Source organism: Microcebus murinus, chromosome 6 (assembly GCF_040939455.1).
Source record: "Microcebus murinus isolate Inina chromosome 6, M.murinus_Inina_mat1.0, whole genome shotgun sequence".
Taxonomy (NCBI): Eukaryota; Metazoa; Chordata; class Mammalia; order Primates; family Cheirogaleidae; genus Microcebus; species Microcebus murinus.
This window is the reverse complement of record NC_134109.1, coordinates 9,178,018-9,205,252: the sequence shown is the minus strand read 5'-3', so window position 1 is coordinate 9,205,252 and position 27,235 is coordinate 9,178,018. Positions and strand designations below refer to the sequence as shown.

The 27,235-nt window shown below is 39.3% G+C and overlaps 2 protein-coding genes and 1 long non-coding RNA gene across 8 annotated transcripts in view; 2 read left to right on the top strand and 1 right to left on the bottom strand.

The window, feature by feature from the left end:
• The window catches only part of AK7 (adenylate kinase 7), a 78,248-nt gene extending 77,469 nt beyond the window's left edge, over positions 1-779 (top strand). The window contains exons 17-18 of the mRNA XM_076003740.1: positions 172-330; positions 609-779. Of these exons, the coding sequence (XP_075859855.1) occupies positions 172-330; positions 609-647 (198 nt within the window). The 3' untranslated portion in view covers positions 648-779. The remainder of the gene's footprint in view (positions 1-171; positions 331-608) is intronic.
• LOC109730470 (uncharacterized) overlaps positions 1-13,098 on the bottom strand; it is a 28,533-nt gene extending 15,435 nt beyond the window's left edge. Inside the window, exon 1 of the long non-coding RNA XR_002223225.2 lies at positions 13,018-13,098. This is a non-coding gene — a long non-coding RNA (uncharacterized LOC109730470). The remainder of the gene's footprint in view (positions 1-13,017) is intronic.
• Positions 13,099-13,150: 52 nt separating this feature from the next.
• Positions 13,151-27,235, top strand: part of PAPOLA (poly(A) polymerase alpha) — a 64,773-nt gene continuing 50,688 nt past the window's right edge. For 5 of the 6 annotated variants that reach the window (XM_076003739.1, XM_076003736.1, XM_076003737.1 and 2 more), the window contains exon 1: positions 13,156-13,376. In XM_076003739.1, coding sequence (XP_075859854.1) covers positions 13,369-13,376 — 8 coding nt within the window. In that variant the 5' untranslated portion in view covers positions 13,156-13,368. Of the gene's footprint in view, positions 13,377-27,235 lie in introns of all 6 variants that reach the window. The other variant, XM_012791054.2, reaches the window with a different exon arrangement.

Below are 27,235 nucleotides of genomic sequence, written 5' to 3'. Positions count from 1 at the left end.
TATAATATGTTACAAAGTTTTTCTCAATTCATCAGTTTATCTTGTAACATTATTTATTGTGCTTTATAACATTTTTAGCAGAATCTAAATGTATCTGGGGTGAATTCTGTGACAATTGTTCTCCATTTTCTGATTGGACATTTGCTTTACCCCCAAATGTTCTATTTGTAGAATAAACGGCTAGAGGAAGTGAAACGGGAAGAAAGAGAATTGCTGGAGGCTCAGTCTATTCCCCTGAGAAACTATTTGATGACCTATGTTATGCCAACTCTTATGCAAGGTCTGAATGAGTGTTGTAAGGTCAGACCAGAGGATCCCATTGATTTTCTGGTAAGAGACTGAATTTTTTTAAAAAAATAACAATGTGAAAATAAAATATGCCTGAATCTTATCAAAAAACCAGCTGAGATATAAAAACTGTATGTCTAGTTATTTGGGAAATAGTTTCTAATACATTCACGGTTTATATTAAGATTTTTATTATTTGTTTGCAAGTAAAAAATTTATGTACTTTTATTTTTAAATTATAAATATTACTGGTACAAATATATGACTAATAATAACTTGTAAACTGTTGACTTGTCTTTTTTTTTCCCTTTCAACTGTAGGCAGAATATCTTTTCAAGAACAATCCTGAAACTCAGTGAAACTTTAAAGATCTCGCATCATATACCTTTACACAGTTAGAGATCAATGTAACGTTGTAATTTGAAAAAGTGCTTTGTTTTTTTTTTTTGCTGTAAACAAATATTCTATAAAGTAGAATCATTATAAAACGCTATATGGCAATGAATGACTACTTCATTAAAACTGTATTTGAAAGATAAATTGATAAGGCATCTGTGTATAGCTCATGAGACAGATATTGATTTGTGATTTTATTCTTTGGTCAGTTCTAAGTATTCTGCCTCTTCACACTAATGTTTATAGAAATTTAACTTATAGCATGAAGAAAATCAGACTATATATTATTCTAATAATATATAGTAATATATATATTATGCATATATATGTTATATATATTATGCATATATATATGCAGGCTAATTAATTTACATGACTTATGGTCTGAATACCAATGGTGTTAGAAATGGAAATAATTTAGAGCAGTTTGTGCTTTGCTGAGTCACAGTAACTCAGACATGGTTTGTTTCCCCAAGGTTGCTTTTGAGTTCAGGGTCAGAATCCCAGCCAATGAATCAGAGAGAACTGTAAACCTTTAGGTGGAAAAATTCATGTAATAGGATAAATCTAATATTTGTGATAATCAGAAAGTTGCTGAATATTGTCAACAAACTTTAAAATACAGGCATAAGTTATCAATCCCTATGGTCTTTTTTTCAGCTCTAAAAATCCCATAAAATTCATAGAATTACCCTGAATGAGAAATTAGTTTATGTTTATTTTAATGGCATGTATATTTTATCCCTTTAAATAATGTAACCTAATATAACTGCCCTATTTTTTTATTGTGGTAAAATACACATAAAATTTACCACTGTTACTATTTTAAAGTGTACAATTCAGTGGCATTAAGTACATTGACAATGCTGTGCAACCACCACCATCATCTAGTCCAGAACTTTTTCATCACCCAAATGGAAACTTGTCATTAAGCATCACTCTCCACTATCCCTCTACCCCCAACTCCTAGCAACCACGAAGTTGCTTTCTGTCTCCATGTATTTGCTTATTCTAAATATTTATGTAAAAGGAATCATACAATGTGTGGCCTTTTGTGTCTGACCTCTCACTTAGCATGATGTTTTCATGGTTCAGCCATGTTATAGCATGTATTAGTACTTCATTTCTTTTTATTTTTTGAGTCTCAATCTGTTGTTCAGGCTAGAGTGCCGTGGCTTCAGCCTAACTCAGAGCAACCTCAAACTCCTGGGCTCAAGGGATCCTCTTGCCTCAGCCTCCAGAGTAGTTGGGACTACAGGCATGCACCACCATGGCCAGCTAATTTTACTATTTTTAGTAGGGATGGGGGTCTCACTCTTGCTCAGGCTGGTCTTAAACTCCTAAGCTGAAGCAATCCTCCTGTCTCTGCCTTCTAGTGTGCTAGGATTACAGGAGTGAACCACTGTACCTGGCCTCATTTCTTTTTATAGGTGAATAATATTCCATTGTATGGATATACCACATTTTGTTTGATCATTCATTTGTTGATGAACATTTGAGTTGTTTCCACCTTTTGGCTACTGTGACTAGAACTGCTATAAACATTCATGTACAAGTTCTTATTTGAACACCTCTTGTTAATTCTTTTGGCTAGATACTTAGGAGTGGAATTGCTGTTCTATGATAATTCTATGTTAACTTACTGAGGAACCACCAAACTGTTTTACACAGTAGCTGTACCATTTTACATTATTATTCTAATTCCCTACATCTTTACTTATACTTGTTATTTTTTTTAATGGCCATCTTGGTGGGTATGAAATAATATTATATTGTGATTAATCATCTTTTAATATGTTTACTGGCCATTTGGATATCTTTTCTGGAGAAATGTACAGGCATACCTCAAAGAAATTTCAGGTTTGGTTCCAGACCACCATAATAGAGTTAATATTGCAATAAAGCGAGTCACACAAATTTTTTGGTTTCCTAGTGAGTATAAAAGTTATGTTTATATGATACCACAGTCTGTTAAGTCTGCAATAGCATTGTCTAAAAAAAAAAAAAAAAAAAACAATGTGCATAGCTTAAATAAAAAATACTTCATTGATAAAAATGCTAACAATCATCTGAGCCTTTAATGAGTTATAATCTTTTTGTCGGTGGACTCGATGTTGATGGCTGCTGGCTTATCAGGGTGGTGGTTGATAAAGGCTATGGCAATTTCTTAAAACTGAAAAATGAAGTTTGCTCCATCAAATGACTCTTCCTTTCACAAGCAATTTCTCTATAGCATGTGATGCTATTTGATAGCTTTTTAACCACATTAGAACTTCTTTTTTTTTTTTTTTAGACAGATTGTCACTGTGTTGCCCGGGCTAGTGTGCCGTGGCATCAGCCTAGCTCACAGCAACCTCAAACTCCTGGGCTCAAGCAATCCTACTGCCTCAGCCTCCCAAGTAGCTGGGACTACAGGCATGTACCACCATGCCTGGCTAATTTTTTCCATATATTTTTACTGTCCAAGTAATTTCTTTCTCTTTTTCTTTTCTTTTCTTTTTTTTTGAGACAGAGTCTCACTTTGTTGCCTAGGCTACAGTGAGTGCCACGGTGTCAGCCTAGCTCACAGCAACCTCAAACTCCTGGACTCAAGCAATCCTCTTGCCTCAGCCTCCCAAGTAGCTGGGACTACAGGCATGTGCCACCATGCCCGGCTAATTTTTTGTATATATGATTTTAGTTGGCCAATTAATTTCTTTCTATTTTTAGTAGAGACAGGGTCTTGCTCTTGCTCAGGCTGGTCTCAAACTCCTGATCTCGAGCGATCCGACCACCTCGGCCTCCCACAGTGCTAGGATTACAGGCGTGAGCCACCATGCCCGGCCTCTTTTTATTTTTAGTAGAGTCAGGGTCTCACTCTTGCTCAGGCTAGTCTCCCAGAGTGCTAGGATTACAGGCGTGAGCCACTGCGCCCAGCCCCTGCGGCTACTTTATCAACTAAGCTTATGTAATATTCTCAATCCTTTGTTGTCATTTTGATATTGCTGACAGCATATTCACCAGTAGATTCCATTTCAAGAAACCACTGTCTTTTCTCATCCAGAAGAAGCAATTCATTATCCATTAAATGGTTTTAATGAAATTGCACCAATTAAGTTCTACATCTTCAGGCCCCACTTCTAATTCTAGTTCTCTTGTTATTTCCACCACATCTGCAGTTACTTAACTGCACTGAAATCTTGAACCCCTCAAAGTCATGAGGGTTGGAAACAACTTTTTCCAAACTATTATGTGTTGATATTTTGACTTCCTTCCATTGATAGCAAATGTTCTTAATGGCATCTAGAATGGTAAATCCTTTCCAGAAGGTTTTCAATTTACTTTGCCTAGATCCATTAGAGAAATCACTATGGCAGGTATAGCCTTATGAAGTGTATTTCTTAAATAATAAAACTTGAAAGTCAAAATTACTTCTTGACCTATGAGCTACAGAATAGATGTTGTGTTCGCAGGCATGAAAACAGTATTAATCTCCCTAGACACCTCTCCATCAGAGCTCTTCAGTGATCAGGTGCAGTAATATTTTTTTTTTTTTTTTTTTTTTGAGACAGAGTCTCGCTTTGTTGCCCAGGCTAGAGTGAGTGCCATGGCGTCAGCTTCACTCACAGCAACCTCAAACTCCTGGGCTCAAGAAATCCTCCTGCCTCAGCCTCCCGAGTAGCTGGGACTACAGGCGTGCGCCACCATGCCCGGCTGATTTTTTCTATATATATTAGTTGGCCAATTAATTTCTTTCTATTTATAGTAGAGACGGGGTCTCACTCTTGCTCAGGCTGGTTTTGAACTCCTGACCTTGAGCAATCTGCCCGCCTCGGCCTCCCAGAGTGCTAGGATTACAGGCGTGAGCCACTGCGCCCAGCGAGCAGTAATATTTTGAAAGAAATCTTTTGAGCAGGAAGACTCAACAGTGAGCTTAACACATTCAGTAAAGTAAGCCAGGTGTGTTGGTGCATGCCTTTAAGGCCCAGCTACTCGGGAGGCTCAGGCAGGAGGATCAATTCAGCCCAGGAGTTTGAGGCTATAGTACATGATGATCGTGTACTCCAGGATAGTGTACTCCATAGCCAGTGTACTCCAGGCTGGACAACATAGTAAGATCCTGTTATTCAGTAAACCATACTGTAAACAGATGTGCTGTCATCCAGGCTTTGTTGTTTCATTTACAGAGCAGATTTAGCATAATTCTGAGAGGCCACAGGATTTTTTTGAATGGTAAATAAGCATTGGCTTCAACTTAAAGTCACCAGCTGCAATAGCCCCTAACAAGAAAGTCAGCCTGTCCTTTGAAGCTTTGAAGTCGGGCATTGACTTCTCCTCTGTAGCTATGAAAGTCCTAGATGGCATTTTCTTCAACGGTGAAAATCTATTATTTAGTATAGCCACCTTTATCAATATCTTAGCTAGATCTTCTGGATAACTTGCTTCTATATCAGCACTTGCTGCTTCTCCTTGCATTTTTATATTATGAAGATAGCTTCCTTCCTTAAACCTCATGAACCAACCTCAGCTAGCTTCAACTTTTTTTTCTATGGCTTCCTCACCTCTCAGCCTTCACAGAATTGAAGAGAGTTAGGGCTTTCTTCATATCAACAATAAGACTGTTTTGCTTTCTTATCTAATTCCAATAGTGTCATGTCTCAGGGAATAGGAAGGCCTGAGGACAGGGAGAGAGATGGTGGAGTAGCTAGAACACACACATTTATTAAGTTCCCCATCTTTTATGGGAGCAGTTTGTGGTACCTGAAAACAATTATAATGGTAACATCAAAGATCACTGATCACTGTAACAGATATAATAATAAGGAAAAGGTTGAAACTACAAGAATTACAATTGAAGTATTGTGTGACACAGAGACACGAAGTGAGTTTATCAGCACCATTGGAAAAATGGTGCTGATAAACTTGGCTTGATGTAGGGTTGCCAACAAGTATCAATTTGTAAAAAAATGCACTATCTTTGAAGCACAATAAAATGAGGTGTGCCTGTATATTCAAGTCCTTTGCTCATTTTTTATTTGGATTGTTTGTCTTTTTGTTCTTGAATTGTTAGAATTCTTTATGTATTCTGGATAGAAGACCCTTATCAAATACATGATTTGCAAATATTTCCTCCCATTTTGTGGGTCTTCTCATTCTGTTGATGGTGCCTTTTAATTTAGAGGAAGTCCAACTCACTTGTTTTTCCTTTTGTTTCACTGCACTGTTTTTGACCCTTACATTTTACTTGAAAATTCCAAGTAAATAAAGAGAATGTATTTTCAACAGTTAAATCATTAGTCTTTATAATAGTTACATTTTCATGCCTTCATTTCATGACATTGCTCCTTAGTTGACTGGAAAAACCCAAGCAATCAAAAGACAGCTTCTACATCCTCCCACTAGATACCTACCTCTGCCTTCCCTTCTGCTGCAGAGAACTGTCTGTGCTCCTGTCCAAGGTCTAGCCCCAACTTGTGCCCTGGAGCCTACCCCTTCCCACATTATCAGATTCTGCTCCTATAATTGCCCATTCTCTCTTATAACTTAATTTTTCTCTCCCTTCTGGATCATCACCCTTAGCTTTATTTTATCTCATTTTTCAAAATAGAGATGAGGTCCCTCCATGTTGCTTAGCTGGCCTTGACCTCCCAGACTCAAGTGATCCTCTCATCTCAGCCTACCAAGTAGCTGGGACTACAGGCACGTACCACTATGCCTAGTTCAGCTTTACACATAATATACTAGGTTCCATACTTCAAAATAAAATAAGACAAAAACAAATTAAAATAAAAAACTTTCCTAGAACTTCAAATCCCCCTCCAGCTATGGTCACAATATTCTGCTTCCCCTTATAGCAAGGTTACTAGTCAGCTCCACATTTCCAAATCCAATTGTTAATTCCCAGGCCTCATCTTACTGGGCATCCAGAGTATCTGACACATTTGATCATTTCCTCCTTAAAACACTTTCTTCCTGGCCGGGCGCGGTGGCTCAGGCCTGTAATCCTAGCACTCTGGGAGGCTGAGGTGGGCGGATTGCTCTAGGTAGGGAGTTCAAAATCAGCCTGAGGGAGACCTCGTCTCTACTAAAAATAGAAAATTAATTGACCAACTAAAATATATATATAGAAAAAATTAGCTGGGCATGGTGGTGCATGCTTGTAGTCCCAGCTACTCGGAGGCTGAGGCAGAAGGATCACTTGAGCCCAAGAGATTGAGGTTGCTGTGAGCTAGGCTGACACCATGGCACTCACTCTAGCCTGGGCAACAAAGTGAGACTCTGTCTCAAAAAAAAAAAAAAGAACCACTTTCTTCCCTCCACTGGGATGTCTAATAGGCATGTCTAGGCACAGTAACCTGGCCAGTTCTAATTCCTAATTGCCCTCCTCCCTCCTCTCTGCCTGCTGCTCCCCATATTTTCCCATCAGTTATTGGCAACTCCATTCTTCCAGGTGCTCAAGCCCCAAACCTTGAAGTCATCCTTGACTCTTCATTTTCTCTTACCTCATATCCAGTGCATGACACTGGCTCAACTTATCCCGAGTCTGTCTGCTGCTCATCCTTCTAACGCTACCCCCTGGGCCAAGATGCCAACACTTCTTACCTGGATTGCTGCTGTAGCCCTTGTCCTGCTCCTTCCTGTGACCACTGTCAGCCTAGCAGTAGTAATAGAGTGAGAACTCACTGGTGATCACCAAGAGGGAATCATGCCATCCATGAGGGATCCGCCCCTATGACCCAAACACCTCCCACCAGACCCCACCTCTAACATTGCGGATCAGATTTCAGTATGAGATTTGGAAGGGCCAAACATCCAAACCATATCACCTAATGAATCATCATAGGTTATTATTGGGATAAAAAACTTTGTCACACAGTATCTCCAATTATTTCCTCCTATATGACACCAAAACACAATCCAGGTAGTTCTCAATATATGAAGAGGTTCTGCTCTCAAAAACATTATTGTGTATTTTGTTTCTCTGAATGCACTATGGACCTCTGCGAGCTAGTTCTGGAAGTCTTCCCACTATTTATGACATTGTTCTGTGGAAAATGCAATCTGAATGATACAGTAGTCCCCCCTTATCTGGGGTTTCACTTCTGACGTTTCAGATAATTGCAGTCAACCCCGATGCAAAAACAGTAGATAGAAAATTCCAGAATAAACAAATTGTAAATTTTAAATTGTGTGCTGTCCTGCTCTATCCCACTGGATTGAATCATCCCTTTGTCCAGTGTATCTATAGTCTACACTCCCACCCCTTAGTCACTTAGTAGCTGTCTTGGTGAATAGACTGACTATTGCTGTATCACCACAGCACAGTCCTTGTGTTCAAATCACCCTTATTTTACGTAATGATAATAACCCCAAAGTGATGCTGGCATATTGTGATAATTGTTCTATTTTATTATTGTTGTTAATCTCTAACTGCACCTAATTTATAAAGCAAACTTTTTTTTTTTTTTTTTTTGAGACAGAGTCTCACTTTGTTGCCCAGGCTAGAGTGAGTGCCGTGGGGTCAGCCTAGCTCACAGCAACCTCAAAGTGGGCTTAAGCAATGGGCTTAAGCAATCATTCTGCCTCAGCCTCCCAAGTACCTGGGATTACAGGCATGCGCCACCATGCCCGGCTAATTTTTTTCTATATATTCTTAGCTCTCCAAGTAATTTCTTTGTGTTTATAGTAGAGATGGGGTCTTGCTCTTGCTCAGGGCTGGTTTCAAACTCCTGACCTTGAGCAGCCTCCCAGACTACTAGGATTATAGGTGTAAGCCACAGCACCCGGCCTATAAAGCAAACTTTTTTTTTTTTTTTTGAGACAGTCTCACTCTGTTGCCCAGGCTAGAGTGCCATGGCATTAAGCCTAGCTCACAGCAACCTCAATCTCCTGGGCTCAAGCGATCCTCCTGCCTCAGCCTCTTGAGTAGCTGGGACTACAGGCATGCGCCACCATGCCTGGCTAATTTGTTCTATATATATTAGTTGGCCAATTAATTTCTTTCTATTTATAGTAGAGACGGGGTCTTGCTCTTGCTCAGGCTGATTTCGAACTCCTGACCTCAAGCAATCCGCCTGCCTCGGCCTCCCAGAGTGCTAGGATTACAGGCGTGAGCCACCGTGGCTGGCCAAAAGCAAACTTTTGATAGGTATATATGTATAGGAAAAAACACAATGTACATAGGGTTCAATACAATCCATGGGTTCAGGCATCCACTGGAGGTCTTGAAACATATCCTCCACAGATAAGGGAGGACTTAAGCTACTTAAGATACCAGTACAGGCCTGGCAAGGTGGCTCACACCTGTAATCCTAGCTTTCTGGGAGGCAGAGGTGGGAGGACAGCTGCAGCTCAGGGATCTGTTCGACACCAGCCTGAGCACAGTAAGACCCCGTCTCTAGTTACATTACAAATATATAAAAAAAAGAAAAAAGAAAAGATACCAGTACAGGTCTGGCATGGAGATAATCCCAACACTTTGGGAGGCTGAGGCAAGAGGATTACTTGAGGCCCAGAGTTCAACACCAGCCTGGGAAACTTAGACTGCATCTCTACAAAATGTTAAAAAATTAAAACGTTCTGGTTTGTGGTCTAGTAAAAAAAAAAAAGAAAAAAAAAAGAAGAAAAGCATTTAAAAAAATTAAAATAATATTTTAAAAAGTTCTAAAAATTAAAAAAAAAAAAGAAAAAAAAGAAAAGACATCATTCAGTTGTGGTGGCATGCGCCTGTAGTCCTAGCTACTCAAGAGGGTGAAGCGGGAGGATTGACTGAACCCAGGAGTTTGAGGTTGTAGGGAGCTGTGATCGTGCCACTGTACTCTAGAGGGGGTGACAGAGAGAGACCCCATTCTCAGCAGCCAGTAGAAAACAGGCACTGGGTGCAACAGCAGTAAAGACAGGCAGCAGCTGGAGGAAGGTGTGTTGGCAGGGGCTCTGAGGACAAGCAAGGCAAGGGTAATAGTAGATTGTTTTAACCAATATATTGCTAAGCGGTCTTTATCTCACTCTTCACTTGCCTTGGCTAACATTCTATCTTTAATTGTGTGATATAATGTGATCTGTGAACATCTAACTCATTGCTCATTTGTGAAATTTGAGTTGGAATAGTTGCTAGGTTTATTTTTATTTTCTAGTGTTTTTTTTTTTTTTACATTAGAAGAATGAGGAAGTTGCTAGGCTTATATGAGGTCCTTCCAGAGCTGAAACATGACTCCAAGTCATGATTACTGCTTTCAGAGTTTATAATCTCTATTTCCAGTCCAGATTTCTCTCCTTAGCCTCTGAAGCATATTTTCATCTGCCTTACAAAACATTTCTAAAGGTCCCACAGGCACTTCAAAATCAAGACATATCTAACTACTCTCAGGATCACGTCCACTCACCCAGCTATCCTCTTCTGCTTCTTATTTACTGGTAGCTCCATACATTGTCACCACTGCACTCCCACGACCTTTTAAATCATCTTTGTCTTCTTGCTCTTCATCACCTCTCACATCCAGGATTAACTGTGCTTCCTAAAATCTCTCTCACATTGGTTCCTTCTTTACTTCTTTATTTCAAGCTTCATCATCTCTCACCTGAACTATAGCAACAGCCCCCTCACCTATATTCCAGCTTCAAAACCTCTCCTAGTTCAAATTCGTTCCCTACACTTTCCAAGTGATCTTTCTGAAACTATAAATGTAACTTCACTCCTGTTTTAAAACTTTATATGGCTCCCCCATTCACAAAAAGATAAAATCTCTCAGGATTAGCTTCAGGTCTCAGTTCAAAGGTCAGTTCCATTGAAAAGCATTGTCTAACTGAAGCTGATATCACTATCCTATCTGAGGTTGACCTCCCCCATAATTCCATCACCTTGGTTTATTTTACTTATAGCACTTATCATAATCTGTTACCTTTTTTTTTTTTTTTTTTTTGAGACAGAGTTCCTTCTGTCGCCAGGGCTAGAGTGCCGTGGCTTCAGCCCTGGATAAATTTTTTCCATATTTAGTAGAGACGGGGTCTCGCTCTTGCTCAGGCTGGTCTCAATTCCTGAGCTCAAGGGATCCTCCTGCCTGGCCCTCCCAGAGTGCTAGGATTACAGGTGTGAGCCACTGCACCCAGCCAAAAATCTATTATTCTCTTGGTCAGTTTATTTGCTTAGGTATTTATCTGCCCTCCCACTTCCCCTTTTGTAAGATCCATGTGGATCAGAGATTTTATTTTTCATAATGGAGAGTCACTCCCCCAGCTTAGCACAGTAATGAGGCACAGCAGGCACACCATAACCATTTGTTGAATGGCCCCTCATCTTTTGCCCCTCATTTAACTTTCCAGGTTTATTTCCACCACTCCCTACTACATACCTTGTGGTTTAGTCACTTAAAGTCTCCCTCTCTCCAAATAAACTTCAAATAATTTGCACTCTTCTATCTTTTCAAATTGTTCCCTCTACCTGATATGCCCTTTTCCTCCTCCTGTCCACTTACCAAACCCTTACTTTTCTATTAGGACCTGTCTAAAGTCACTGCTTATGTGAAGTCTACCTTGACTCCATCTTCAAGTATGGTTCCTTTTGAATGTCTTCAGCAAGTAGCAGGGTACTAGCACTTTCTAGGCACTAAATAAATATTCCATCCATTGTGCTATCTAGCTGCCTCATTCCATGAAGGGCTGAAACAAAAGTGGTTTGACGAAACTATTAATCTATACTGAAAACACAGAGGTTTAATGTCTATCTCTTCTTCACTGCCTTCTGAGATGCCTGGCAGAGGACAGTACGAATGGAAAAGTCCCCACTCTTTCATTCATGAAGTACCCCAATGGTGCATTATCTTTATGAAAATTTTTAAGTCCACAGCCTTAATATGTTATTGATTTTTCTGGAAAATGTGGATCTTAGATTTTTAACCTTTTAAGGACAAGGATGCTAGTTGGTCCCCAACAAAGGCCTACCTTGATGACAAGGGAGTAAGAGACTAAAGGGAAGAATTTAGAATCAAATATTAGTTTGTCTCCAGATCATTGCTGTTTGACAGAAATGAGGGCCACATATACAATTGAAAATTTTCTAGTAGTCATATATTAAAGTTAGAAAAAACAGGAGACATTAATTTTAATATATTTTCCTTAATGTAATACATCCAAAATATTATTTTAATTTGTAATCAATATAAAAAATTATCAGTGAGGTATTTCACATTCCTTTGTGCTAACAACTCCAAAATCTGTGTGTATTTTACATTTAGAGCACATATTAAGCGGACTAGCCTCATTCAGGTAGGTACTCAATAGCCAAAAGTGGTAAAGAGCCACACTGCTGGATAGCACAGGCTTAGATCCTGCGCTTTTCCCCATTCTTAGCCATTAGTTCTAGAATGTCAGACAATCTGTGAAGAAAAAGGAAAATCCTTGTCAAATTCCCTGTTCATTTTTGAACTTTGGTTAATGTTGTTTTCCCATATTTACGATTCCTTCCTCTCCCCTCTCCTCCATTAACCTGTGTGACACTGTGTAATTTAGACTGCGTTCTGATTTGAAGAGAGAAGGAATCTGAGGGTAGAGGTTCTGCCTCAGGTACTTTCTTAAACTTTTGCTGGGGAGGCGGGGAGGTAGACTCCCAGGTCCCACCCTAGATAGTTTAAGGGCTAGAAACACAGCCCCGAGAAAACTGTGGCCATAACAGCCGTTGCTAAAATCCCAGAGGTTACTGCCATCGATATTTCTACTGAAGGACAGCTTTATCAAGTTCCACCATTTGTTAAACAGTAAAATTAGCTCGTGTTCCAGAACTCGCTGTCATCACAGTCCTGTCCTGCACATGTATTCATTCAACAAATATGTGAGCGCCTACATGCAAGGCAGCAGGAATACACTGGTGGAGGAAACAGACGAAAAGCTCTTTTTCGTTGGAACTCAGTCTGGTGGGGATAGAGGGAGTCCTGGCAACAGTTCTGCACCAGGCTGCGTGCTAAACACCTGTCTTGCATTATCACATTAAACAGACACAATCCTAGTAGGCATTACTCCTACTCCGCAGTGCAAAGCATGAAGCGGTTGAGTAACTTGCTCCCACGTGACCCCGTTCTAAGCCCCGCGCTCCGGGGAGGCCCACAGGGGACGCGTGGGCGCCCCAGCGCCCCGGAAGCGCCTCCACAGGCGCGGTTCTACGCAGAGCAGCTGCCGCGACCTCAGGTGGCCAAAAGGCGGGACCTCACAATGCACCGGAAGCGGCACCTCATGAGCCTGGGGTCTCTCCGCGTTCTTCCTCGCGCCGTCCAGGCTGCGTCGCCCACGAAAGCGACCCTGCCGGAGGGACAGCCGTCCGCCCAGAGCCTCCCTGACTACTCCCACCCTTCATCTGACACCCACCTCGAAGCGTGAGAGGGTCTGGGTGGAAACTGCCCGGCTGCTGGCCGCCTCATGAACTACGCTTCCCGTGAGGCTTCGCGGAGGCGGGTGGCTGGTGCGCAGGCGCACGCACGGCGTGCGTGGCGGCGTCACCGGTTCTAGAACGTTGCTGTGGTAGCGCTCGGGCGCCATGTTAGGACGAAGGGGAAGGAGGAGAAGCGCTTAAAGCGGCGGGAGCGGGTGCGGGAGTGGGGTTGGACCCAGGGCTGAGGCAGGCCCCCCCCTCCCTCCCGCCTCAGTGGATCATGCCCAGGGCGGCAGCGGCGGCGGTTGCGGGGGGGAAGTGACTGGGCGGTGCCGGCGCAGGAGACGATGCCGTTGTAAGTGATTTGTATTCTGTTTTCTCTCGCACGCCTGCTGGGCCTTGGGGGCGTCCGGGACGGGGGAGGGGGCGCGCGTGAGCCGGGCCTTTGCCCCGTGGGGGAGGCAGGCCGGGCCGGGCCGCTCCTGTTTCCTCACCCGTTCGCCGCCGCACTTCCCCCTTCTGCTCGGTTCCCGCGTTCCCCCACCCTTCCTGGCTGGGTCAGCTGCCGTCGGGCCCGGGGCCTTCCCCTTCCGGAGGAACCCCTGACCCTACTTAATGTTACAGCTTCTCCGCCCCGTCAAAAAAAAAAAAAAAAGAAAAGAAAAGAATGAAAAAGCCAAAAGACAACAAAAAGCAGGGGCGGCAGGGAAAGAAGGCCTGGCCCCACGCGGGATCTGCACTCAGGGTTCAGCCTCGCCCTGGGCGCCTCTCGAGCCCATTTCGATGCTTCTGGGCTTAGTCTGCCTCCGCTTGATCCCTCGCTTCCTCGCGTTTCCAGGATGCCCATATTGTGCGCCTGCTTTCTATTTTCCTTGTCCGAATGTGCATAAGCACGAGTTAAAAGTCCAGTTTGGAGCGTCGAGCCCCACAATTTGAGCTCTTTATCCCCACGCCCGCCCCAGTCCTCCCCAGCCCTTCACCGTCAGGGGAGAGGGCACTTCCCGGGGTGCCCTCCTCGGAAATGTATTGTTGTATGTATTGCTCTCGCTGTTCTGTTTTGATGAGATATCCCGGCTGCACTTTTGTTTCTTCCTTCCTTCATCTGTAGTGATACTTTTTTTATTTTTCTGTAGCTTAAAGCTACATTTATGCCTTCTAATCCCACTACGCCTATAGTTTTCCTTTTTTTTTTTTTTTCTCAGATGGTTTTTTTTTTTTAAGTTTTCTCTTTTCTCCTTTCTGAGAATGAGATGTAATTTGACAGCTTATTGTTGGGATCAAAAAGTAGATTACACATTTTTTTTCTGTGTGTGTACAGCAGGGTAGAGGCCTACATGGTGAGACTGCATTTCTTCCATTTTTAAAGATTGAAGTGTAAGAGCGCCCCGTTGAGAGGAGGGACCAAGTTTTCTTCATTTCGGAGTCCCTAAATGGAGCATGTAATTGACACTCAAAGTTTTGCTTCAATTAAGTCCAAAATAAAGGTCTTTATGCCTTCCAGACACTTAATGTAGTACCTCAAGGTTGTTATGTTATGTTATGTTATGTTTTTTAAGTGAAGACAATTTCTTTTTTGCAAATATCATAGGTTAGTTTTACAGTAACATGTTATTGTGTGTATATGTGTGTGGATGTCTCTTCACCGGTGAGACTCTTAACTTTGACACAGGCCATAATAACATCTTTCAAATGTTAACATATTTTAAAAATGGCACCTTCTTTCTCCTGCCCCAGCCCCACTTACCCACCCCTGTCATCTTGTTAAGAGGCCTATTAAATTATTCTTTCTGCGATGAGAACATTTGTTAGGCTTAATTAAATATGCAGATCTACAATCTTAGAATCTACAAGATCCCTGTTAATGGAGTCATCATTTCATGGAATGGTAAGAAGATACACAGAGAGACTCGAATCTGAAGATTTTAGTGGCATATCTCAGGATTTAAAATAAACTTAAACGTTTGCAGTGATGCCATGTAGTGACCTTATTAGCTTATATTTTGTTGTAGTTTTTGAAAATTGTGATAATTATATCAGTATTAAAAATAATAGGGCTAGGCAAGGTGGCTCGCGCCTATAATCCTAGCATTCAGGGAGGCCCAGGGGAGAGGATCACTTGAGCTCAGGAGTTAGAGACAAGACTGAGCAAGAGTGAGACCGTCTCTACGTGGTGGCAAGTGCCTGTAGTCCCAGCTACTCAGGAGGCTTAAGCAGGAGGATTGCTTGAGCCCAGGAATTTGAGGTTGCTGTGAGCTAGGCTGCCTAAAGAAAAATAGACCTGCTTCCTCATTAATTTACTATCGTGTTCTGGTGCCACAGTCATTAATTTTATTTAATGTACTGAATTATGATTTTCTAGCTATATTGTGTTTGACATTCATTTTTAGTATGCCTGTCCTGTTAAATTTGCATGAGTGAGTGAGGTTGGGGCGTGGACCATAGGTGAGTTGTCAGGATCAATTAAATAGATTATTGACATTGAGGGTATAATAAGACATTTTTCATCAAGTATTCATATTTTGTCTAAATTTCATAGGTAGCTACATATATAATTTTGAAAAGGCTGATGTGGTTTAAGAGTCATGGTGGTGAAGCTTCCAAAGATTTTGATTATCTTAGGATCTATTAATACATGGTTTCTCACCATTGACAGGCCCGAAAATGTCTTGGAGGGGGCTGTCCTTAGTATTGTAGGATGTTTAACAGCTTCCTGGGCCTCTACTTACTATACTAAATCCAGGAGCCCTACCCTCCATCTCCCCAGTAGTGTCAACTAAAAATGGCTCCAGATACTGCCAGGTGTACTCTGGTTGAGAACCACTGCGTTAATACAAAGTGTCATGCCCTTATGGAATCTATATTTGTATTTCTGCTCTACTCTGTTGGTGAGATTATTATTTGCATCAACTCAGTTCTGGCTATCACACTTGTAATTGAAAAAAGAAAAACCATAAAGAAGAGTAACTAGTATGAATCAGTAATCTAACATTTATGCCACATTTGTAGAATGTCCTTGACGTACTGAAAGAGATATTTAGCAAGCCTTAGGGGAGACAATAGCTTCTCCCAAATGTTTGTGGGGGCTGTCATAAGAAAGAGGGATTTGAAGTAGTTTCTTGTATTCATAACTGGTAGAACTGGGGTCTGCTGGTGCGTGTTATGCTGTGTAGCAGTGCTTCTCTGAGTGATCTGTGGATGTTTTGGGAGGGGGCCACTAAGATCCTACGTAAGGATTCAAACTATTTTCATAATAGCTGAGATGTTTTGTCTGTCTTATTCTGTTGACTTTTATGCTGATGATGCAAAAGCAGTGGTGGGTAATGTGCTTGTGCTTTAGGAACAGTCAAGGCAGGGGGTCCATATTGTATGTCTTCGTTGTGTTTCTTCACTACTGCACACAGATGAAACAGTAAGAGAATGTTAATTTTATTAAGTCTTGACCCTTGAATTTGTCCTTTTAATATGCTGTGGAAAGTGTATGTAATATGGAAAGTACATGTAAAGCTGCATACTGGAAAGTAGAACGGTGGTTTTGAGAAAGATGACTTGTATGATTTGATTTGTGAACTAAATTGGTGTTTTTTTCACACAGCTCCAATTTTATCTAAAAGAGCAAGTGAGGAATTGTGGATATTCATACTTGAATATTTAAGTGAACATTTACTTGAGAATAAAGTGAGCCTGTCACTTCAAGGAAAACAACTGGCAGTATTTGTGGCCAGTGAAAAATTTTAGCTTTGAAGCAAAAATTAGGATTTTGGGAAGTTTGTTTCATCATTTTGAGCTTAATAGCTTCCTAATACTTAAAGCTATTTCTGATATTAATGAATATAGTTGATACTGTATGATGTGTGCTAATATTTGGAAGATATGTAATTCAGTGAGCACTTATTTATCAAATGATGAATCATGAAGTACTAAAAACGTGGATAAAATGCACATTCAAAGTGCAAGGTAAATCAGATTTTTTTTTTTTTTTTTTTTTTTTTGAGACAGAGTCTCACTTTGTTGCCCAGGCTAGAGTGAGTGCTGTGGCGTCAGCCTGGCTCACAGCAACCTCAATCTCCTGGGCTCAGCAATCCTACTGCCTCAGCCTCCCGAGTAGCTGGGACTACAGGCATGCGCCACCATGCCCGGCTAATTTTTTGTATATATATTTTTAGTTGGTCAATTAATTTCTTTCTATTTTTGGTAGAGACGGGGTCTCACTCAGGCTGGTTTCGAACTCCTGACCTTGAGCGATCCGCCCGCCTCGGCCTCCCAAAGTGCTAGGATTACAGGCGTGAGCCACCGTGCCCGGCCGGTAAATCTGATTTTAATGCAACAGAGTACAAAGAGTTTATTGATAAGGTTTTAGCTTTCATATTGTGACTAATACTTAAACTACCACTTGTGGAGTTCTGGTATAATATCAGAGAAGACTGTCCACAGTTATTTGAAAAGGCTGTTAAAATACTCTTTTCCAGTTATAATGTCAGTTTGATGCCAAGTTTTCTTCATATGCTTCAACCAGGATGATTTATCAAAACGGATTGAATGCAGAAGCAGATATGAGAATCCAGCCATCTTTGATTTATCGAGAATTAAAGAGATTTGCAAAAATGGAGAATGCTATTCTCACTATATTTTTTGTTTTGGAAAACAGTTTTTTTTTTTTTGAAGTTATTTATGTTAACATGTAATGGGTTTCTTGTGATTTATTTGTTTTTTTTTTATTTCAGCATATTATGGGGTACAAATGTTTAGGTTACGTGTGTTGCCTTTCCCCCTTTCTTGTTATTTAAATGAATAAATATTTTAAAAAGGTTATCGGTTATAATGTCCAATGCAATAAATACTGGTAGCCGTAATCCATATAAATACAAGATCTTTGGGATACTCAATACATTTTAAGAGTTGAAAAGGGGTCCTGAGACTAAAAAGTTTGAAAACTTGAGAACTGCTTGTTGAGAATAGCTGCTCCAAGATGGAGTAGGCTATTTCCAGTGGTGGTGTAAGTTGCTCTTTTGCAACATCTGTGATGGTTTTTGAACACAGTCTGGAGGGATGGACGCCCCCCCCCCCATTTAAAGAAATTTTTTTTGTTGTTAATGAAAAACGGTGTAGTAGATAACCTTTTGGAAAGATAACTGCTAACTCTGGGAGATTTTGATTGTCAGATTTTAAGATTTGGAGATTGTGTAGTGAATTGCTGCTCAGTAAATGTTGGTTCTAGTTTTGGAATGTGATGTTTTACCTCACAGTTGTTTTGGGAACATCAAACTTGGTGGGAATATCATAAGCCTACTACACACCTAGGCTATATGATATGGCCTATTGCTCCTAGGCTGCAAACCTGTATAGCGTGTTATTGTAGTGAATACTGTAGGCATTTATAACAGTAAGTATTTGTGTATCTAAACAGAAAAGGTACAGTAAAAATATGGTATTATAACCTTGTGGGATCACTGTTGTGTATGCAGTCTGTCATTGACCAAAACATTGTTATGTGGTACATGTCTGTATTTTAGTGCTTTTATTTGTGTCCAGATACTTATTTAAAGCCATGCACAGATTCGCCACTTATGTCTAGACCTCTTTGTGGTTACTACCTTCTGTGGAAGGTAGTTTGTTGTTTTGTTTTTTTTTTTAAATCTTTGGATTGTAGGTCTGCCAAATTGTTTAGCTTTCTCATTCGTGGAAATTTAAGGATTTGGGAAAGAAAAACTGTAGGGATTTTGTTAGCTATCTTTACTTTTTCTTCTGTTTCAGAATTGAAATTATATTCCCTCTATATTTCATCCAGAAACCAGCTTCTTGTATTTCATGACAATTTTTATAGTTTTTGGGTTAAGAGTAGTGGTACTGTTATTTTGATTATTAGAAATTTAATTGTATTATTTGGTTTGGTTTTTTTTTTTGAGACAGGGTCTCACTTTGTTGCCCAGGCTACAGTGAGTGCCATGGTGTCAGCCTAGCTCACAGCAACCTCAAACTCCTGAGCTCAAGCAATCCTTCTGCCTCAGCTTCCCAAGTAGCTGGGACTACAGGCATGCGCCACCATGCCCGGCTAATTTTTTCTATATATATTAGTTGGCCAATTAATTTCTTTGTATTTATAGTAGAGACGGGTCTCGCTCTCGCTCAGGCTGGTTTCGAACTCCTGACCTCGAGCAATCCGCCCACCTTGGCCTCCCAGAGAGCTAAGATTACAGGCGTGAGCCACTGCTCCCGGCCATATTATTTTTTTTAAATACATTTAAATTTTATTTCCTGGAGTTAATTTATATAGTATGTTGCTTAATATATTTTGAGTATTCTTTTCTGATACATTTTATACTTTTTTTCAGGTTCTCCACTTTATTTCTTTCATTTTCAAGTTGTACATGGCAAGTTGATGTAGGAGTCCTGCAATTTGGCTGATTTTTTTACTTATTCCAGCCAGGTGGGAGAGAGAAGGCAAGGGGACAGTTGGAAGTACTCTCAGGAAGGGGGGAAATACTCTGCCATTGTAGTAATTGAATAACAAGTACCCTTTCCCAGCAAAATCAACCTTGCATTTTTTAAGTTTGGCCTTGGGCTTTATCGTACTTTATTTCCCTTAAGCATAAACTATTACATCATCTGTGTTTGAGGCTCTGCTGCTGGTTACTAAATATTGGCTGGATGGTGCACTTGGAATATGTATTAAAGAATATAGATAGCTAAGTTTGGAATATATTTAGTACCACTTACACAGAACATGTTCTGATGGGCCAATAACCACTCTTATCTTAGGGAGCTGTATGCTTGCCTGTAAGCTACTGTCATATACTAAACCACTTATGAAAGAGAAGATTGTATTACTTTGCTAAGAATTATTAAATAATATTTAATGCACATTGAGATTTCAGAGAGATCTCTTATTCCTTTTCCTTCCATGTTTTTCCTGTTTTGGGGGAGCACATTATTATGTTTAAGGTTAAGACCTTTAAACAGCAAATTACACTGTGGTGAATTGTTACATTAAATAAATAATTTAATTGTAGTTTGCAGTTTTTTCTGATTGCTTCCAAAGAAGAATATATAGCAAGTTAAGCTTTCAGTTTAAAAAATAAAGCACTTTATGTTCAGTAGTAGCTGTAAATTTTGAGGTAGTTGACCCTGTTAATGGGGCACAGACAGTTCCATGTTCCAAATGCTTAATATCAGTAGGCAGGGATTTATCAGTAGAGTCTGAGCTTTGTATTAATTAGGATACAAAATACTTAAATATTAACTATTTGGGAAACACCGTTGATGATATGTCCTTTCCTTTTCTGTTTTAGTCATCTGGCTTGACTGAGTCTTCTCTCCTTTTCAGTCATTTAACCCTTTGCACTCGGATGTCAAGGGTGACTCAACATGGCTAGCAAAAATTATAGAGATTAAAATTACTCTTTGAATGTATCAGTAATTTGAAATATAAAAAAATCCAAATAAATAAGTTTGTATGAAAAGAAACTCCAGTTTTTTATTCTACTGTCACGCTTTGTAAAATCTGAGGTATTTAAAAAATTAAATCCCGAGTAGAATAAAGGAATCGGAAAACAAAGCAAGCGAGTGCAAAGGGTTAATTTGTACACCATATAACCTTCTCCTAGCATAGTCATGATTTTATCTTTGTTTGTTTGTTTCTTTCTTTTTTTTTTTTGAGACAGTCTCATTCTGTTGTCCGGGCTAGAGTGCCATGACGTCAGCCTAGCTCATAGCAACCTCAAACTTCTGGGCTCAAGTGATCCTCCTGCCTCAGCCTCCCAAGTAACTGGGACTACAGGCGTGCACCACCATGGCCGACTAATTTTTTTCTATATGTTTTTAGCTGTTCAGCAAATTTCTTTCTATTTTTAGTAGAGACAGGGTCTCGCTCTTGCTCAGGCTGGTTTTGAACTCCTGAGCTCTAGCAATCCGCCCGCCTTGGCCTCCCAGAGAGCTAGGATTACAGGTGTGAGCCTCTGTGCCCAGCCATCTTTGTTTCTTTAATGTGTTTTTTTTTTTTCCAAGCTTTTACTTTGCACTTATTTGTTGTTTAAGAATCTGAAATCCTAGACTAAATTTGAGAGTGTCATTGAGAACAGATACTATCTTAAGCATCTGTGTGTGTCTGTCTCTTTCTTCCTTCCCTTCCTGCCCTTCCTGTCTCACATTGTCACCCTGGCTAGAGTGAAGTGGCATCATCATAGGTCACTGCAACCTCAAACTCCTGAGCTAAGAGGATCCTCCTGCCTCAGACTCCCAAGTAGCTGGAATTACAGTCTACCACCATGCCTGTTTTTTTTTTTCCTTCTATTTTTAGTAGAGACGGATCTTGCTCTTGCTCCAGCTGGTCTTGAACTCCTGACCTCAAGTGATCCTCCTGCTTTAGCCTCCCAGAGTGCTAGGATTACAGGTGTGAGCCACCTTGCCTGGCCATCTGTGTATTTTGACTTTAGCATTGTCTTTTATACATATTTAATAGTTTGGTCAGTTTCAGCCTAATAAATACTATGCTTTCTGACAAAAATAAATTAGATGAGAAAAAGGTGCTTTTAGGAAATTTGGGTTGATGTTTGATAACCTTGGCTACTGTAGCAGCTTTCTGGAGTAATAGGTAAGGCATGATTTGCTTTGGATTTACCATTTCTAGCCACAGAGTATTGTACTGAGAAATCCATTTTAAAAATCTTCATTTATTTCACTTCCTTAAAATAGTGTTTTGATTAGCATAAACTGAGTTTTTAAACTCAGTTTTAATAAAACAGTAATTGTTTTATTTATTTTATTTATTTGTTTTTTTTTTGAGACAGAGTCTCACTTTGTTGCCCAAGCTAGAGTGAGTGCTGTGGTAGTAGCCTAGCTCACAGCAACCTCAAATTCCTGGGCTCAAGCGATCTTTCTGCCTCAGCCTCCTGAGTTGCTGGGACTACGGGCATGCACCACCATGCCCGGCTAATTTGTTCTATATATATTAGTTGGCCAATTAGTTTCTTTCTATTTATAGTAGAGACCGGTCTTGCTCTTGCTCAGGCTGGTCTCGAACTCTTGACCTCTAGCAATCCGCCCACCTTGGCCTCCCAGAGTGCTAGGATTACAGGCGTGAGCCACCGCGCCTGGCCTAACAGTAATTGTTGTTTTTTTTTTTTTTGTTTTTGTTTTTATTTTTGCCATAAAAGTGAGAAATGAAGTAATTGTTTTAAATTGAAGATTTGTTTGGTGCCCCTCACTGCCATTTTAGGGGTGATTTTAGCCTCCTTCCTATCACTATCTGAATTTAAGGCTAAATGGTAGAATTAGATGATTTTTCAACTTTTGCATAATTTATATATCCTTTAATAACAAATTGAGACAAGTTAATGAAATATAAAGTGAAAGTTTTCTATCTCAATTCTCCTTGGCTATGTTTCTGTGCACATGTAGACATAATACACCAGTAGTTGAAAAAAAAAAAAAAAGACTATATATTGAGAAAGATGTGTAGAGATACCTCAGTATAGCTGATGATTATAGGCTATGGAGTGAGTTACTGGGTTTGTATCCTGACCCAGGGAATTTAGGCAAGCCTTCTCTTAGTTTCTTCTTCTATAAAGTGGAGACAGTTAATAGTGGAATTGTTAAGAACAATTGAGAATAATGAAAAGTGCTTGGCACACTACCTGGTATATATTGAGATTTCATTAAATGTTTGCTATTTGTTTTCACCTGACATAGCATCTTTCTATGCTACTACATGTACTGCCTACCTCATTCTTATTATTTGGCATAGTATTAAGTTAAAAGCATGTAGTATAACTAACTACTTCTATATAGATGGAGATTTAGGTGGTTTCCAGTTTGTTTTACTTCATTGCATACAGTGCTCAGTGAACAACCTTGAATATCTTTCTGTGTTATTTCTAAGAGAAAGGTCAAATTCCAGAACCTGTGGGGCAGGAAAGGTAATATACAAAGGAATGGAGTGGGTACCAAGCATGCCCCCTTTACAGGGGATAGCCCTAGGGTAGACACTGCTAATTTCAAGCTTGTTAATTGTGTAGAATTTAGACCCTGTTTTGGCTTATATTCCAATTCTTGCACCCATACCCAAAGGGTGGCTGGAAAGACAGGTTTTTATGTAATATTTCATATTTTAAAAGTGTGTTGTAGATTAAGATAATACATTTTCCAACTTTAGGGCTTTCAAGTTGAATCTTCTGTCGTAGTGTTTCTATAAGATTGATTTCTAGAAGTAAAGTTGCTAGACATAAACTTTTTAATTGGTGTATGCATTATTTTATTTTTTAAAAGATGGGGTCTAGCTATGTTGCCCAGGCAGGACTCAAACTCCTGGGCTCAAGTGATCCCCCCCTTCTTACCCTTCAGAGTAGTTGCAATTATAGGTGTGAGCCACTGCTCACAGCTCTATTTCATTTTTACCAGATGTTATATCAATTTTGTTTTTTTTCCTCCGATCTGATTGTTTTAATTTACTTGCCTGACTTGCAGTGAAACTTTTATTTTTTTAAAATAATCATTGATTTAAGAATTCTTTCTGTACTAAGAATATTACCGTTTTGGCGTAAGTTGCATGTATTTTCCCATTTTATCATTTTCTTTAGTTTTCCTTATGATATATTATTACATAAAAGTTAGAATAGTTTAATTAAGCACATTTGTTATTGTGTATGGCTTTTGTGTTTTGTGCCTTGCATGGTTGCGAAAATAATGTTATTCATTTTCTTTTAGTACCTCTGTAATTCTTAAATACTTTGAAATCATAACATCTGAAATTCAGATTTTGCTATGGATAGCCAAAGCCATTTGAGTATTCCACACTGTCCTTACTGACTTAAAATGGTTATTGGTATATGTCCAAAGATTGATCATAGTTTTGGTTCATGACCACTTAAGTTAACAAAGGAACTTGCACTATTTAAATAAGCTTTGTAATTGTTATTCCAAGGTGGTTCTTGATAGTTCAAAGTATATGTATTGGGTAAGTTGGATGCCTAAACTCTTGAAACAGGTATCCAGCCAATATAAACAACCAACTATCTGTCATATGATTATTTCACAAAAATGCCACTATTCTTTCTAAGTACCTAATTATTCTAATTAGAGTGAGATCTTGGACAGCATAGCATGGGGAAAGGAAAGACCTATTTTTCAACATTGGTCTAAAAACTTACCATGTTTGGAAACTGCTTTTTAGTGTAGTAAATGTGCTATAGTTTTAAAATTCCTAGTTTGTTATCCAGAGTAGAGATGAGATATAGTAAATTCAAAGGTAAATCCGTAGAGGTACAACTTACCAGGAATGATAAAAATAGTGGCGGAAGTGAAACCAGGGCAATATGACTAGTAGCAGAAGTGAAATCAGGCCTGCTTTCTGTCTTCTTTATTGGATTGCTTCTGAGTTGAGACCAGATTTTGTAGAAAGTCTTAAATACTATTACCAGATGTCACAGGTTTTTGTTTGTTTGTTTGTTTTTTTGAGACATTAGAGTCTCACTTTGTTGCCCAGGCTAGAGTGAGTGCCGTGGTGTCAGCCTGGCTCACAGCAACCTCAAACTCCTGGGCTCAAGTGATCCTTCTGCCTCAGCCTCCCAAGTAGCTAGGACTACCGGCATGGGCCACCATGCCTGGCTAACTAATTTTTTCTATATATATATTAGTTGGCCAATTAATTTTTTTCTATTTATAGTAGAGACGGGGTCTCGCTCTTGCTCAGGTTGGTTTCGAACTCCTGGGCTCAAAGGATCTGCCCGCCTCGGCCTTCCAGAGAGCTAGGATTACAGGTGTGAGCCACCGTGCCCAGCCTAGAAAGCTGCATTTTTAGGAAGATATACTTGGTTGTATACGTGGTGAAACAGCATGGCAGAGGAGTAGAAGGAAGGGACCAAGATGGCGAAGAGTCAGAATTATAGTAGTTGAAATGGAATTGTTATTTACAATGTTGTTAAAACTAAAAAATGGAAGTGTGTTCTGTGTGAGCTTTGCCTTATTGAAAAAATTGTAAGTATTGTAAAGAAAATACCCCATGTTCTAAGGAGAGAATAATTCTGAAACTTTCTTTACACCATGTCCTGAACCTGAAGAGAAAAGGTTTGTATGTGGGGAAAGTGTGTTTGGCCTTCTTTTGTGATTTTTGAGAGGGGGGAAAGTTCATATATGGACTTATGTGTAAGGCATTTATTTATCTCTTACTCAGATCCAGAAAGGTTTAAGACTTTTAGGAATACTTTAGTCATCTATTAAAAACTACCAAGCTGTTTGCATTAGAGGTAGGTAAAAGGGAAGAGTAAGGATAGGGATACAAAACAGAGCAGGAAATTCGGGTACTAAACTACTTCTTAAGGAAATACAGTGATTTTGTATTTTTGTAGAGTAGAGAACTTCTAGGAATTCAGGCCTTATCCTAAAGGTAAATACAAATTATGTTCATGAGATGACAATAAACCAGTTGCTCAGGGAAAGCATAAGTGTTCTTGATATTGAAGACGAAATAGAAATTTTAATGAATCATAAATACTGCAGCTCTATGTGTAGTTTTTTTCTCATTGTTTTACATAAATTGTAGAAGTTTATTTTTCAAAGTAAAATAATGTCTGAAGAAAATTAAATACTGATAAAAATGTTTCTAGAAAATGATAGACACGGGCAGATGTCTCATATATTCAAGAATGGGAGGAAGAGCTTTGCATTCTTGGGAATGATAGCTGCCTGGTGTGTGGTTCCAAGAGAGAGTTGGTCAGTGTGTATATAAAGCAGAGTCCTTATTCTTCTGAGGCTTATGTTCCAAATTGCCCAATACTGGAGTGTGTATTTTTATTTCGTTAGAACAGCAACAAAGATATTCCTTAAGTTTATCACTGTACTTAATTGCTAATGTTAAAACTAAATGGGAAAACTTGATTTTGTCCATTTGAAAACTTGACTTCTTCCATTTAAAATATAACAATAGTTTTAATGTTTCCACTTTGGACATGGAAAGCATCTAGCAAAGTGGAATTCCTAGTCTAGCCACTTAAGCTAACACTAAGCCATTTTTATTGGAGGCCCAAATGTCTTGTAAATTTCAGAATGTGTATTTGTTCCTTATTTGAGTGTGTTTTGTCTTTACATGTGTTCTTGAATTAGATAATATGCTCTATATATATTCATGCATATATATAACATAATGTTTTATATGTTCTTGAATTAGAAGGCATAAATGTGGTTTTATCTTAATAAAAGTAATACTGAAGCTTGATGATGTGTCTGTATTTTAAATAAAGTAAAAATTTCCAACTTGCATATAATTTATTTCACCATCAAAATTTTTATGTGGAAATCAATGTAGTCATCAGTATTTTGCCAAATTAGAATGAACAAACGTGCGCATTTTGAAATCAGAGCCTGTATCCTAATAGTCTGATGAGATAGTTGTAGTAGACAAGAGCTTTCCAAGCATTTGTTTTTTTGTGACAATGAAAAATCTGAAGATTTGAGTAAGAAAAAAATGGGAAAGATGAGAGCAGTCTTAACTCTGCAGAGAGTGGGTACTCATTTTTGTAATGATCAAAACTGAACTGTTAATGAATTTAACTCCTTCAGAATGGAAAAATTGCAGAGAAACATTATTTGCACAAAGTAAAACGAAAATATGTTTATTACTTGAAGCTACAAAAACATGATTTCAACTTATACTTGATTTGAAAGCTTTCCTTGCTTGAATCAAATTTAGCCTAGACAGGATAAAGTTTACACTTCCCTTGTTTTCATTTGTGGCTTTAGTCACATTAAATCATTTATAAAAGTGTTCATAATCCCTGGATAATCATGAAAGATTATAATTTACTTGGGAAAAACTCATAAAGCAGCAATGGATAACCTAGGAATACATTTATGTTAGGATATGTGGTGAGTGTACTTTTTTACATTTAAATACTTTAATTATTAGTAAGGTGTCATACACTTGAAAGTATGTTAAGTGCTTTTACCACAAAAAAACAAAAGGACACAAGGAAACTTTTGGAGGCAATGAATGTGGTTATTCCTCTTTTTGCATCCTTCCTTTTGCTCTCCCTTTCCTGCGACAGTGGGTCCAGTCGTACATGTATCACAGTCCATGAACCTATATCTTGCTCTAGCCCTAAAATCCTATCTTTCTCTCCCATAAACCCGGCCATGAGCGCATCAAGAACTGACATTTCAGAGTGAAACCTGACAGATTGATTTGGATGAACATGGCTGTGTTGCAAAATAATTATGTCTATTAAA